Genomic DNA, 13,777 nt, shown 5'->3' with positions numbered 1-13,777 from the left:
TGTTGTTGTTGTTGTTGCTGTTGTTGATGATGGTGTTGTTGTTGTGTATCAATGTTGTGTGTTGTTGTTGTTGATGATGGTGTTGATGATGATGTGTGTTGCTGTTGTTGTTGTTGTTGATGATGGTGTTGATGATGATGTGTGTTGCTGTTGTTGTTGTTGATGATGGTGTTGATGATGATGGTGTTGTTGTTGTTGTTGTTGTTGTTGATGGTGTTGTTGTTGTTGCTGTTGTTGATGATGATGGTGTTGTTGTTGTGTATCAATGTTGTATGTTGTTGTTGTTGCTGTTGTTGTTGATGATGGTTTTGTTGTTGTGTATCAATGTTGTGTGTTGTTGCTGTTGTTGATAATGATGTTGTGTGTTGTTGTTGCTGTTGTTGTTGTTGATGATGATGTTGTGGAGCTCCAGGCTGTGCTCCTGCAGGCCGTGAGGATGTTGTTTTCCCTGAGGCTGTTGTCTGCACAAGGACGCACTGTACCGCACATGAGACTGAATGAATATAGAGTCACGCTCAACCGTGTGCGGCTTCTCTTTGATAATTTCAGGCTTAAGGCAAGATCATTGGCCTTTCACCCAGATTAGCTCCACACATGAAACCGAGATGATCATTCATGCCGTGCATCTCTAAAAGAGAACAGAGACGCTTCATAACCTCACACTTCACTGCTCAGCCGATAATACGTTTTACTCCATGAGCTCGTATTATGTTTTCAGTCTGTGTAATTTTATGCTATATGTGCTTTTTAGCGTGTCTAACGCTAATTGTCGATTAATTCACTGATTAATCAGTAGACTTTGTTTATTCAGCTTTTGCAATTAGTTAAAATACTGTTATACAGTACATATTCTAACAAATAAATAAAGGTAATCACTTCAGCTTTTGAAAATCATATTATGTAATTACAATTATTGTACAATTAATTTATACAATTAAATATATTTGGCACACAAAATGAGATGACAGACAGAGAAACTCTCTCATTCAGCTATATGAATAAGTAACTGAATGACACATCATTCTGCCTGACATCTCCTTTTGTAAGTCATATGGATAAGAAACAAAATAAAGGTAAGCGATACGACGCTTTATTTTTAGATAAACTATTTTATTCACAACATAATCTCTCTTAAAATACCTTATAAGGTTATGATAATCAAAACAGTCATGAGCTAGATCAAGCTTCATTACTTTATCACTTTAGTGAAATATTTTATTTCCACTAATAAAAATATTTATCATTAGCTAGCTCCACACTGGAGAGCCGATTTATAACAGAAAATCAAGTTGCTATTCTAACTGAAAGCGACACTGACTCTGGTATTTCTTGTTTAAAACTATAAAGCTGCTTGATTTAAGGCCATCTATTGCATAAAGTACTATGTAAATAAACGTGACTGGACTTTACTGGAGTACTGAACTGCAGAGCTCATGCAAACATCCACATCGCTGTAACCAGATGCTTTCTTAACTGCTGCTTTCTCACCGCTGTCCGTTTTTGTTGTTTATTTTGTTATTGAGAGGAAAGCGCACAGCAGCTTCCGGTTCGACTGCGTTTGCTCTGAAGCGCTGTGTGTTCTTCTCTTGAATTGCATCCAGGAGGGCTGAATTACAGACTTGTGCTACAGCGCCACACTGGTCAAACCGCATTATTGCAGGCTCTTACATTAGGTCACATGAGATCAAACGACTACTCGACTACAAAAAATATTTGTAGACAATTTTATTGTCAACGTTGTCGATAATGTCGACTAATCGTTTCAGCCTTATGTCAGAGCCTCATCTGCGTCAGCTGAGAGAGAGCTGGATATTTATGAAATGATATTTACTCAGTGAATGTCATTATGATTTGACAATATCATCCTATCAGACCAATAAAGCCCTTTGAGCAGAACTTCATCTCCGAGAAAGAGAGGAGAACGGCTGTTGTTGTGTATCAATGTTGTGTGTTGTTGTTGTTGCTGTTGTTGATGATGATGATGGTGTTGTTGTTGTGTATCAATGTTGTTGTTGCTGTTGTTGTTGTTGATGATGATATTGATGATGATGTGTGTTGCTGTTGGTGTTGATGATGATGTGTGTTGCTGTTGTTGTTGTTGATGATGATGGTGTTGATGATGATGTGTGTTGCTGTTGTTGTTGTTGATGATGATGGTGTTGTTGTTGTACAAAAAATATTTGTCGACAATTTTATTGTCAACGTTGTCGATAATGTCGACTAATCGTTTCAGCCTTATGTCAGAGCCTCATCTGCGTCAGCTGAGAGAGAGCTGGATATTTATGAAATGATATTTACTCAGTGAATGTCATTATGATTTGACAATATCATCCTATCAGACCAATAAAGCCCTTTGAGCAGAACTTCATCTCCGAGAAAGAGAGGAGAACGGCGCATTTGGAGATCATGTGACACACTGAGATGTTATTATGTTTGGACAATATCAGAGCCATAAATCTCATTCACATGGAAATCAATCTCTCACATACAGATGATTTGATCTATGTGTGGTCCGGTGTTACCCATGATGCATTGTGATGCTAATGTCGCTGAGGTGATGCTCTAGCGCTCCGTCAGATACATGGCCTTGCAAATGACTTCTTCTGTAGGCCGCTGACAGTGAGAATTGAAAATCTAAAGGCTCCGAGTTAAATTGGAGTTTTATTCTGTGTATTAGAGTGTGAGCGGTGTCTTTAGGGCTTTATTGGGTGCTGTGAGCATCACTGATGCCTTAGATTGTGTTGCTTGTTGAGGAGAGGCGTGCAATTACCTTTTCTGAGTGATAAAACACATCATTTCAGCCTGACAGACGATAAAATGAGCAGAAAATCTGAGCACCTACAACACCCTAGCAACCACTTAGCAGTCACCCTAGCAACCACCTAGTACAGCCTAATAACCACCTGGAATACCCAAGCAACTGCATAGCAACAACCCAGAACACCCTAAAGGCAATTAAACACCCTAGCAACCACCTAACAACCACCCAGAATACCATAGCAACCACCAGAACACCCTCAAGTCAATTGATCGCCTTAGCAACCACCAGAACACCCTAAAGACAATTGAACACCTGAGCAACCACCTAAGAACCACCCAGAATACCCCAGCAACTGCAGAGCAACCACCTAACAACCACACAGAACACCCAGAAACCCAGAATACCATAAAGGCACCCAAAACACCCTAGCAAGCAAAAAACATCCGGAAGACCCCAGAAAGCACCTGAAATACCCTAGCAACCACCCAGAACACCCTAGAAACCACCTGACAACCATCTAGAACATCCTAAAATGCATGTAAAATATAGAAGGCGCCCAGAACACCTTATCAAATGCCTTGGTCACCCTAGCAACTACACTGAACACCCAGCAATCTCAAAGCAACCACCCTGAATACCCTAGCAACCATATAGTAACTCATAAAAAAACAACCTAACAACCACCTAGCAACCACCCAAAACACCTTAGCAACCACCTAAATATCACACAGAAGACGTAGAAAAACCCTAAAATACCATAGCAACCACCTAACAACCATCCAGAACATCCTAGCATCTAAGCATCTAAAATATCCAAGCAACCCTATCGAATGTCTTGATCACCCTAGCAACCATGTTGAACACCCAGCAACCTCTCAGAATACCCTAGCAACCATATAGCTCAGTTTAAACCCCCCAGCACCTCTCATGACAGTCCTGCATCATGGTTTCAGTGAGTTTTGTGTAATCACATCTCTCAGTGTCTACAGAGAGTCTGGTTTGTTGATGGTGTTAGGTTTCCTGCTGCTATGTTGTGTTTCTATCACTGGAGGGCGATAGAGCCTCACCGCTGTGATTGAATACAGCCACTAATGAGGTGCACACACTTCTGTTGTGAGTGTGTGTGCGTGTGTGTGTGCATGTGTGTGTTTGTGTGCGTGTGTGTGTGCGTGCATGTGTGTGTTTGTGTGCATGTGTGCGTGTGTGAGTGTGCGTGTGTGTGTGTAAGTGTGTAAGTGTGTGTGTGTGCGTATGTATGTGTGTAATGTTGCCGCTGGACTGATGGAGGTCTGATAGCGTCTCTTATCGAGCTCTCAAATGAAGCTGCGTGTCTCTCTGCAGGTAGATATTGAGCTCTGTGTTTCTCGCTGGTATTGAGCGCTGTTATTCCAGGCTTTGTCTGTTTGTGCATGTGCTTATTGGCCTTTGAGCTTCAGCAGGGCTGATATCGGTCTGAAGGGTTTGTTGTATTAGCAGAAGAGCAGCAGGACTCTCCGTTATTGAACACCACGCATTGAACCTTCATGCTTTACCGCCTGTGTTATGAAAGATGGAGATGATGATGGACAGAGAGAGACGGAGAGAGAGATGGAGAAAGAGAACAAATACTCACTCTTACAAAAACATTTACCATTTTTGTTGTTGTTGCTGAAATACATCATCTGTGGGAGCCCATTTTCACCATTTAGTAAAGATAATTGCGTCTACCTACAGTTCGGATTTTGATTATTTTTTCTTTCTTCTCAGTTTATATCTCACAATTTTGTTTTCTTGCTTCCGCCATAATAATTTAGACTTTTTTCTTGCTTTTGCAAGTTTATCGCAGAATTTTGAGTTTGTCTTACTGCTCTGGGTTTATATCTCACGATTCTGAGTTTGCATCTTACGATAAATCTTTTTGTTTCTGCCAAAGAATACAAAATAAAAAAGGCAATTGCAACTTTTTTATGTCACAATTCACAATTCTGAGTTTATTTCTAACAGCTTTCTGAGCTTTTAACTCATAATTCTGAAAAAAAGTCAAAATTGTGATATTAAACCCAGAACTGCGAGAAAAAAAAAAATCTGAATCGTGAGACAAAAAGGTACAATTAACTTTGTTTTTGATTTTGTGGCAAAAATGGCTTCCGTAATAATCTCAGCTTAATTTTTTTAATTGGTCATTGGGATTTTGTAGCCAATCAACTGTGCTGTAAATGTCATGTGACTCACAGGAAATGACATCATGGCAGCACTGATCAGCTGTGATGTTGACTCACTGACTCAATGTGAAAGTGCAATATTATATTTGTAGAGTATTTTTAGCTGTGTAGACTAGATCAGAAGTGTATTTAAATGTGACATCCTCCAGGACTGAACAGCAGAGACCAGCATTTATTTGAAACAGAATCTTTTGTAACATTATAAACATCACTTTTGATGCATTTCATGCATATTTGTTTGATAAAAGTATTATTTGCTCATACGTTTCATTTGCTCAAAAAGTATTATTTGCTCATAAGTTAAACATAAGACGTCCTCCTCATTATAAACAAAGCATTTATTTAATCAAGCTCCAAAAACGGCTCGTTTTGGATCCAATGGGACAAGGTGACATCACCTAGCACCATTCATTTGCATAAACACGCCTCCAGATGAATACATCAGCATAGGCCCCGCCCACTGGCGTTCAGTCACTTAAAAAAGTGTTGCGTCAAAAGCAAATAGAAATGACAATCACTGCGCTATCTTGTCTACACTGGATACAGTAAACAGATGTGCGTTCACTTTCTGTCTGTCATCAGGACAAATGGAGTGAAAGAACGTTTGCGTTTGGTTTAAACAGCTCGTTCAAGTCTGTGTACAGATATCAGAAGGATCCCAGCGTAAGGAACAAGTGGACAGTTTATTGTTAATGGCGTCCCAGATTGTGTCGGAGGGTTTTGTTTTGTCTGGAAATAGCCGTTTAATTTTGATTATGTTTGTATTACACTCAAAACATGCAATAGCAAGGTGGCGTTGATTGTTTACTATGCAGTGACGTTAGCCAATCATAACAGTGGCTGATTACTGACGAGCCTTAAAGGACACGCCCCTTTTAAAACCAGCTTGTTTTAGACCGCAGGGTCAGAATGAGGGTTGAAAATAATAATTTTTCCACATGATTATTAGTATTATTATTTTTTTTGTGCAACAAACTTTATTAACCTTATAAGTAAACCTCAAAGAACATATTAAAATGTTAAAAACAAATCCATGTTATGACCCATTTAACACAAAGTGACGGATGCAAATTCAGATTAGCCTTTATTCCACCGTCTCTCTGCTCAAACGCACACCTACAGCTCGGCTGAAAGCGTCTTCCAGATCAATCATGGCTGGTATTTAGACTCTTCCCGCTCTCTTACATAATTCCTAATCCTGGCATTCAGCGCAGACACGGGCCAGATTCACATTTAAAGCGTCTGAATGAGGATCTGGAGCTCTTTTCACTGCTCTTCAGTGCTTTAGTTTGCAGCTATTGAACCAGATATTTCTGCTGTTTCTGCCTGAGCGCGTGTTTTAATCTTTTAATTGTTTTCATAAATCAGCTGCTGATATATATAGCATTTATGGATGAAGCCGTTCATGTTAGTAAGTTATATAGACATTATGTATGTTTTTTTTCCAATTCAAAATTATTTAATTTAATTTTATTTTATTTATTTACAGATAATACATTTTATTTATTAATACATTTATTTTATTTTATTTACAGATAAATATAAAGTTTAAAAGAACAGAATTTATTTGAAACTGAAATCTTTTGTCACATTATAAACATCACATTTTGAACAATTTCATGAATCTTTGCTTTATAAAAGTATTATTTTCTTTTTGTTTGACCCCTGATGAAGCTGATGCTAATATCTAGAGAGAGACTGATGGTTTATTTAATTTAATTTAATTTAATTTTATTTTATTTAATTTTATTTTATTTTTCCCTTAAAGTAATTTGAGTCAGTCCTTTTATTATATTCATACTACTAATATAATAAGGCAATATTCAGCAAGGATGCATTCAATTGATCAAAAGTAAAGACATTTACAATGTTACAAAAGATTTTCAGCAGAAGTAATGATGCTGAAACTCAGCTTTGCATCACAGGATTAAATAATGTTTTAAAATCTATTACAATAGAAAAGAGTTGTTTTAAACTGTAATAATATTTCACAATATTACTGTTTTTACTGTATTTCTGATCAAATAAATGCAGCCTCAGTGAACAGAAGAGACTTCGGGAACCAGATGAGTCCTCTGCACAATCTGACTCTGCTGCAGCCTAGAATTAAACTGCTGGTTTCGTCCGGCCAGAGGAGAACGGAACACTATTTCAACACACTACTTCCCTGTTTAATACTGTAAAGCTGCTTTGACACAATCTGCATTGTAAAAAGCACTATATAAATAATGGTGACTTGACTTCTTTCAAAAACATTACAAATTTTACTGACTAGACAGTAACTGACAAGTTATTATATAGTGTTCAAATACTTAAAAATACCTGTCAACAAATAATTACAAAGAAACAACATTTTTAAGTAGAAAACATGATATAGTATTTTCTTGTAAAACATAAAACTGCAGTATTTTTGTTGTAATGCAGTAATTTTTACAGTGTAGTATGTTGGGTTTATAGCTGTTTTTTTTTTAATGGAGTTACACTACAGTATTGTAAATAAGTATTTAAATCTTATACTGTGGCACAACGCAGTCTTGAGCATCTGAGACTGGAATGATCCGTTTTATAATGGAATATTATAAAGTCAGAGACTTTTTTCCGTTTCATTGTCACACTTTAGAAAGTTCTTCAACACACACACGCAAGCAAGCACGCACACACTCACGCACACACGCACACACACACACACTCAGACACACACACACACACACTCACTCACACACACACACACACTCACTCGCACGCACACACACACACACACGCACGCACGCACGCACGCACGCACTCACACACGCAGAGCGCTGTCCCCTGTGTGGCAGCAGATTGAGGTTGATTTGAGCTTCATTAATGATGGTGTGAGCAGCTCGCTGAGGACAGACGCGTTCCTGAAGTTTCCGTGACGTCAAGCGCTCCTGTCGCTAGCTCCTCCTGCTGGGATGGTGAGATGCTGTAAATGTGCTATTACCAAAATAAAGCATGAGAACGTCACGTACAGAGAGTCATTCGAGGCTGCTGAGTCCCGTATTGCTTGAACAGCAGGATTTGGTCATAGTTCCTGTTATTATCCAGGACTTTGGTTTTCTGATGGCAGAAAGGCCAGTGTGAGTAAAGAAGGCCATGTTTTATGACTTTTCTTTCTTGCGCTCAGATGCATGAATTATCAAACACACTTAAAAAATTAAAGAATCAATCATAGTTCACATGCATAAATTAAAGCATTTATTCCTGAATCCATCAAACATTCAGAAGGCTTTAATATCTTTTCTCTCCCGTCTCTTGTGTTTGGATGAGATGCTCTACTGTTAGTTTAGATGAAGAGCTGACAGAATAATTAGGAAACTCAAATCCTCATCTCATATGGAAATGCTGATGTGTATTTATCACAGTGAGGGCCTCAGTCTCTCCATCATGGTGACAAAAACACTGTGTGTCAATATTAGTTTGTTTGCGTGTGCCGTTAAAGTCTATTTATTTATTTATTTATTTTTATTTTTTTATAACATATACTGTATTTTATATATTTACACACACACACACACACACACACACATATTGTTAGCAAGAACAAATGTCAGAAAACTTTTTCTTTTGAATGGTTGTGATTGCAGAAAAATGTTTTTTTGCTTGACCACCCTAACCAGACAAACTTTGATGTTTTGTTTTTTTGCAGCTCAGTTTCTATTATAGCTCTTCTTTTTGCTCTGAGGAGGAAGTTTTGAGTTCTGAACTGTACAATATGTTTTCATTATTCATCAAGCTCTTTTATCTGACAAGATCAATGAAGGTATGCTTCCTAATGCCTGCGCTCTCTCTGTGTCTCTGCAGCTCTTGACGTCCGTGTCCCAGAATCCCCTGCGGTGGCTCTGTTCGGGTCGGACACCGTCCTCAACTGCTCTTTCTCGGCCGTCTCAGAGTTTAATCTGTCTGATTTGAGCGTGTTCTGGCAGCTCTCGGACACCAAGCGTGCCGTTCACAGCTTCTGGCAGAGCCGCGATCAGCTGAGCGATCAGGAGGAGCGCTTCTCCAACCGCACCAGCCTGTTCCCAGATCAGCTTGTGTCCGGAAACGTCTCACTGCTGCTGAGGAGAGTGCGTGTGGCGGATGAGGGAAGCTACTCGTGTTTCGTCAGGGTTCAGACGTACGGCAGCGCAGCCATGCTGATGCAAGTCGCAGGTAACCAATCACAAATCACACGGGACATTCAACTTTTCAATTCAAGTTTATTTGTATAGCGCTTTCCACGATGCAAATCGTTGCAAAGCAGCTTTACAGAAAATGTTAAGTTTCTACATTATATTTAGGAGTAGGTTATTAGTGGTGACTATGGCAGAAATGTACAGTAAGAATCATGCAGTTAGTTACAAATTACATACAATCAAACAGACGGTGAACACTATTAACAGCAATGATCATATGTTGCGATTAAACTTAAGCAAAATTTGGTGGTTTTAAATTTAGAAGTTTCATCTGGTCTTGTTGAGATATATAGTTGAGTATCATCAGCATAACAGTGGAAACTAATCCCGTATTTTCTAATAATATTACGAAGGGGCAACATGTATATGGAGAATAGCAGAGGACCTAGGACAGATCCTTGTGGCACTCCATACTTTACTGGTGATAATTGAGATGACTCCCCATTTAAAGGCTGCTTTTATTTGACCAAAATAGTTAAAAAATTTGATATATTATTACAGTTTAAAACAGCTGTTTTCTATGTGAATATCTGTTAAACTGTAATTTATTTCTGTGATCTGCAGCTGTATTTTCAGCATCATTACTCCAGTCTTCAGTCACATGATCCTTCAGAAATCATTCTAGTATTCTGATTTGCTGCTCAAGAAACATTTATTTGAAATAGAAATATATAATGTCCTTACTGTCGCTTTTCATCAATTTAATGCTTCCTTATTTAAATAAAAGTATTCATTTGTTTTCCTTTTTCATATATTATGTATCCCAAACTTTTGAATAGTAGTGCATCAGTTTCCACAAAAATATTGTGCAGCACAGCTGTTTTCAACATTGATAATAATCAGAAATGTTTCTTGAGCAGCAAATCAGCATATTAGAATGATTTCTGAACATCATGTGACACTGAAGACTGGAGTAATGATGCTGAAAATACAGCTGCGCATCACAGAAATAAATTACAGTTTAACAGATATTCACTTAGAAAACAGCTATTTTAAATTATAATAATATTTCACATTTTTACAGTATTTTTGATCAAATAAATGCAGCCTTGGTGAGCAGAAGATACTTTTTATTCAAAAACAATATATATATAAAAAAGTAATCATTCCAATCATTTGACCATTAATGCACATGCTACTTTGTTCATATGCATTCATCAAATGTTATAGATTGTTGCTTTAAAGTTAAACTGCTCTGTTAGCAGCATTTGTTGTCAAATAATAATTTAGACTTTTCACAGTTTTTTAAAGCAAACATCCCACTTACAGTAACTCACAGAGCCTTATATTTGTGTTAAAACATAACTTGAATTATTCAGTAATAATGATGATTGTTTTCTATGTGTTAGGATAACTAAAAGCCTAAATACAAATATTGAACTTAATAATCATCATATAAAGTGAACGTGTGTCTTCAGAATACTTGGATTAAACCACTTGTTTTATGAACTTTTTGAAGCATTTAATCAAGCTCAAAATATCTTCATTTGTGTTTGGAAGATGAACCAAACTCTTATGGGTCTGGAAGGACTTTGAATGAGTGACTGATGATACGTTTTTCTGTCCAAATTCACAGCTACATCAGCACAGCACACTAATTAAGACACACACAGAAAAATAAATAAATAAATAAAATGTGCTAATTAATGTGCAAAAAAAAAATCTAAAAGTAGTTAGCCTCACTAATTGACTGGTCGTTTGCTGGTGTGATTCTACCGTAAGCGCCTTATTGTTGCATTTTTTAATAAACTGAGAAACAAGTTGAAATAATTTTCTGTGATGATCGACATTATGCCACAGACGCTATCAATAGAGCTTAAGCCGTATTGAACCCGAGCGGTCCTTTAATCTAGAAAATCGACTGTCTACAGAATCTACTGCTCCTATAGAATACATATCATCTATATGAGACGGCAATCAGATATTTATAACTGAAATATTATTGCTGGCAGTGCTGCGGGCCTCTGAACGGACGCCGGATATCAAGCACTGTCATTATGTACTGTTTATGTACTTTACAGTAATGTGTGTTATTATGCATATGACATACAGTGTGTGATTGATGTTGTTGCACATCTTGAGGATTGTCATAAAATGCTTCTGCAAAGGCCCAGTAATGAGCACGATCATTTATATGCGATTCCCTGATAAATATCCAGTCGTATTGATTGTTGGGATTTGCTGTGATCGATGGCGCTCAGCTGGAGCTGCTATATGTGTTATTATTTTTATGGCTGAATGCACTCAGACTCACCGGAGTACATCATTATTTATGATCTATAGATGGCATTTTCCCATTCTCCTCTCTCTGTCTCGCCTTTCTCTTTCAATGCACTGAATTAAGTGATATTAATGCTCTGCGACTATGCTTCTGTACGTCTAATGAAGATTAAACAAAAACAATCGTGTCATTTTCACTCTTCTACATTATAATGCTTAATATTTATTAGCGGGATTATTTTGAGTTCACATTCAGAGTAAGAACTGCAGTGGTTTCTTGTTCTGGAGATTTTCAATTAGCACCACGGATGTGTGTCGTCTGTAATCGTTATATTCTCATATATGGTTTATGTGACACTTAAAGGACTAGCTCACCTAGAAGTGATCACTCTGTCATTGTTAACTCTCCTCGTGTCATTATAAACCTGTGTGAGTTTGTTTCTTCCGAAAGAAAGATGTTTTGAAGGATGTTAGTAACTGAAACATTTGGTGACCATAGAAAACAACAAAAAACCCAAACAAACTATCTTTGTTACGCAGAAGAAAGAAAGTCATAAAAGTTTGAATGATCTTTTTCCTGAAAATGCTAGTTAATTTTATTGCATTGGACTAAAACGCACTGAATTTGCTCACATAGGCTATAACAACTTTCCACAAAAACTGATTTACTATTATTAATATTATTATTATTATTAATATTCTTTTTTTTATCCCACCTTGTTAAACTTGTTGTGTTCCCAGTCGACACATTAAGTGTAACAATGTGGGGGTTTGATTTGCCCCATACCTTATATTATATTACGCATACCATATTGCGTGAGTAACGACAAGCTGCATCAGAGCCAAATAACGCATTTCAAAATTAAATTATTTTGAAATAATTTTTCAATTATTGAAAATGACCGATACCGTTAAATCGTAAAAATGCTTAATATCAGCACTGATAATCGGCCAGGCCGATAATCGGTCAACCCCTAATTTATTTATTTAAATTTTTTTTTTTTTTATTAATACTTTTCTACTTTTTACTCTTATATATATATTAGGCAAAATAAATATCAAACTTTCTATAGACTTTAATTTGCACATATTTTGAAGAGAAACAGCAAGATTTGTATAATATCTGATTAAATCTCTTCAGTTGAGCCGTGTGAGGCACATTTTATTATGGATGCACGCGCTTTATTTCACGTCTTTTGGACTGTTGAAAAAAAAAAAAAAAAACACCCGCCTACTGCAATGATAACGCTTGGAGGAGCCAGGACATTTTATAATATAACTCCGATAGGATTCGTCTACAAGAAGAAAGTCACCTAGGATGCCTCGAGGGTGAGTAAATCACAGGCTAATTTTCATTTTTGGGTGAACTAACCCTTTAAAGAGAATATAATACTCGCACTAGACTTAAGTCAGTTATGATGTTCTTTGGTAATGTAAATGTTCTTTACTCGCTTTGAATAACTAAGGGAATGTAACCGTTTGATTAACTGCTCGTCGTCAAACATTTCAAGAACATTCTTCCTCTCCTGAAAGATTTGCGCACGTATATTTCTCTGTCTCCTCAGCGTCATCACAAGCCCCTGCTGGCAACTCCTAACCACTTGAGAGACCTCTCGAGCGGTCTTAAAGAACTGGGAGAGTAAGAGTGATTCTTAGCTTTAAGAAATTTGATAACTTGCTTTTATACTTAAGTTTGAAAGTAGGAGTAAATTTAATGAATTCTCAGCACTTAAGACTAAAATGGCACTTTGAGAATCTTGATAAATACGAGCCCTGGTCTTGAGTTGAGAGTCAGACAGCAGCTAGAGGTTATAAAGTCTTCTTGGCATCAGTTCCGCCGACCCCACAGCCGTCTTACTGCTTGCCCAGCGCCTAACTCTTGTGTTTGCTGAATGGAGATTGTCTGTGGGAATAAGGCGGTCTCGGGCTCCCTGCGTGTGTGCGCTCGAGGGACGACGGCGCTGATTTCTTCATCACCCCAACACAAACACTTTACGAGCGGCCCGTTTCCCAGAAGCCTCCCCGCCTGTGGTGTGGCGTCCCTGCTGAGGTGCGTGTCAGCAGACGATTTCCGTCTGATCTTGAGCCATGTGTGTTTTATGCTAAGCTCCTAGAATGTAATTAACAATTTAATGGGAATCATGTCGAGCCGGTCCCCAGGTGAACGCAGCGGTAGATCGCTCTGCTTCTTGCCCTCACTCGCTTCAGCTGCTTTATCTGCAAACTCTCCGTTCTGACACTGAAACAGGCCCTTCACGTGGTTTCTGCGAATCTGATGAGTTTTCATTCAGCCCATCTGCTGCTTTTGTTCAGGCCAACGTGAAAAAAAATTATTTTTAATAATTATTTTTAATTAATTATATATATATATATATATATATATATACAGTCAAACCAAA

General features: G+C 37.7%; 1 protein-coding gene across 1 annotated transcript in view; it reads left to right on the top strand.

The window, feature by feature from the left end:
* LOC107740360 (CD276 antigen-like) overlaps positions 1-13,777 on the top strand; it is a 94,893-nt gene that overhangs the window by 12,479 nt on the left and 68,637 nt on the right. Inside the window, exons 3-4 of the mRNA XM_016552785.1 lie at positions 8,788-9,135; positions 13,295-13,428. Of these exons, the coding sequence (XP_016408271.1) occupies positions 8,788-9,135; positions 13,295-13,428 (482 nt within the window). The remainder of the gene's footprint in view (positions 1-8,787; positions 9,136-13,294; positions 13,429-13,777) is intronic.

This window comes from Sinocyclocheilus rhinocerous, unplaced genomic scaffold (assembly GCF_001515625.1).
Source record: "Sinocyclocheilus rhinocerous isolate Xijiao unplaced genomic scaffold, SAMN03320098_v1.1 scaffold1006, whole genome shotgun sequence".
Lineage (NCBI taxonomy): Eukaryota > Metazoa > Chordata > Actinopteri > Cypriniformes > Cyprinidae > Sinocyclocheilus > Sinocyclocheilus rhinocerous.
The sequence above is the reverse complement of the archived record's forward strand: the minus strand, read 5'-3'. Positions and strand labels throughout refer to the sequence as shown.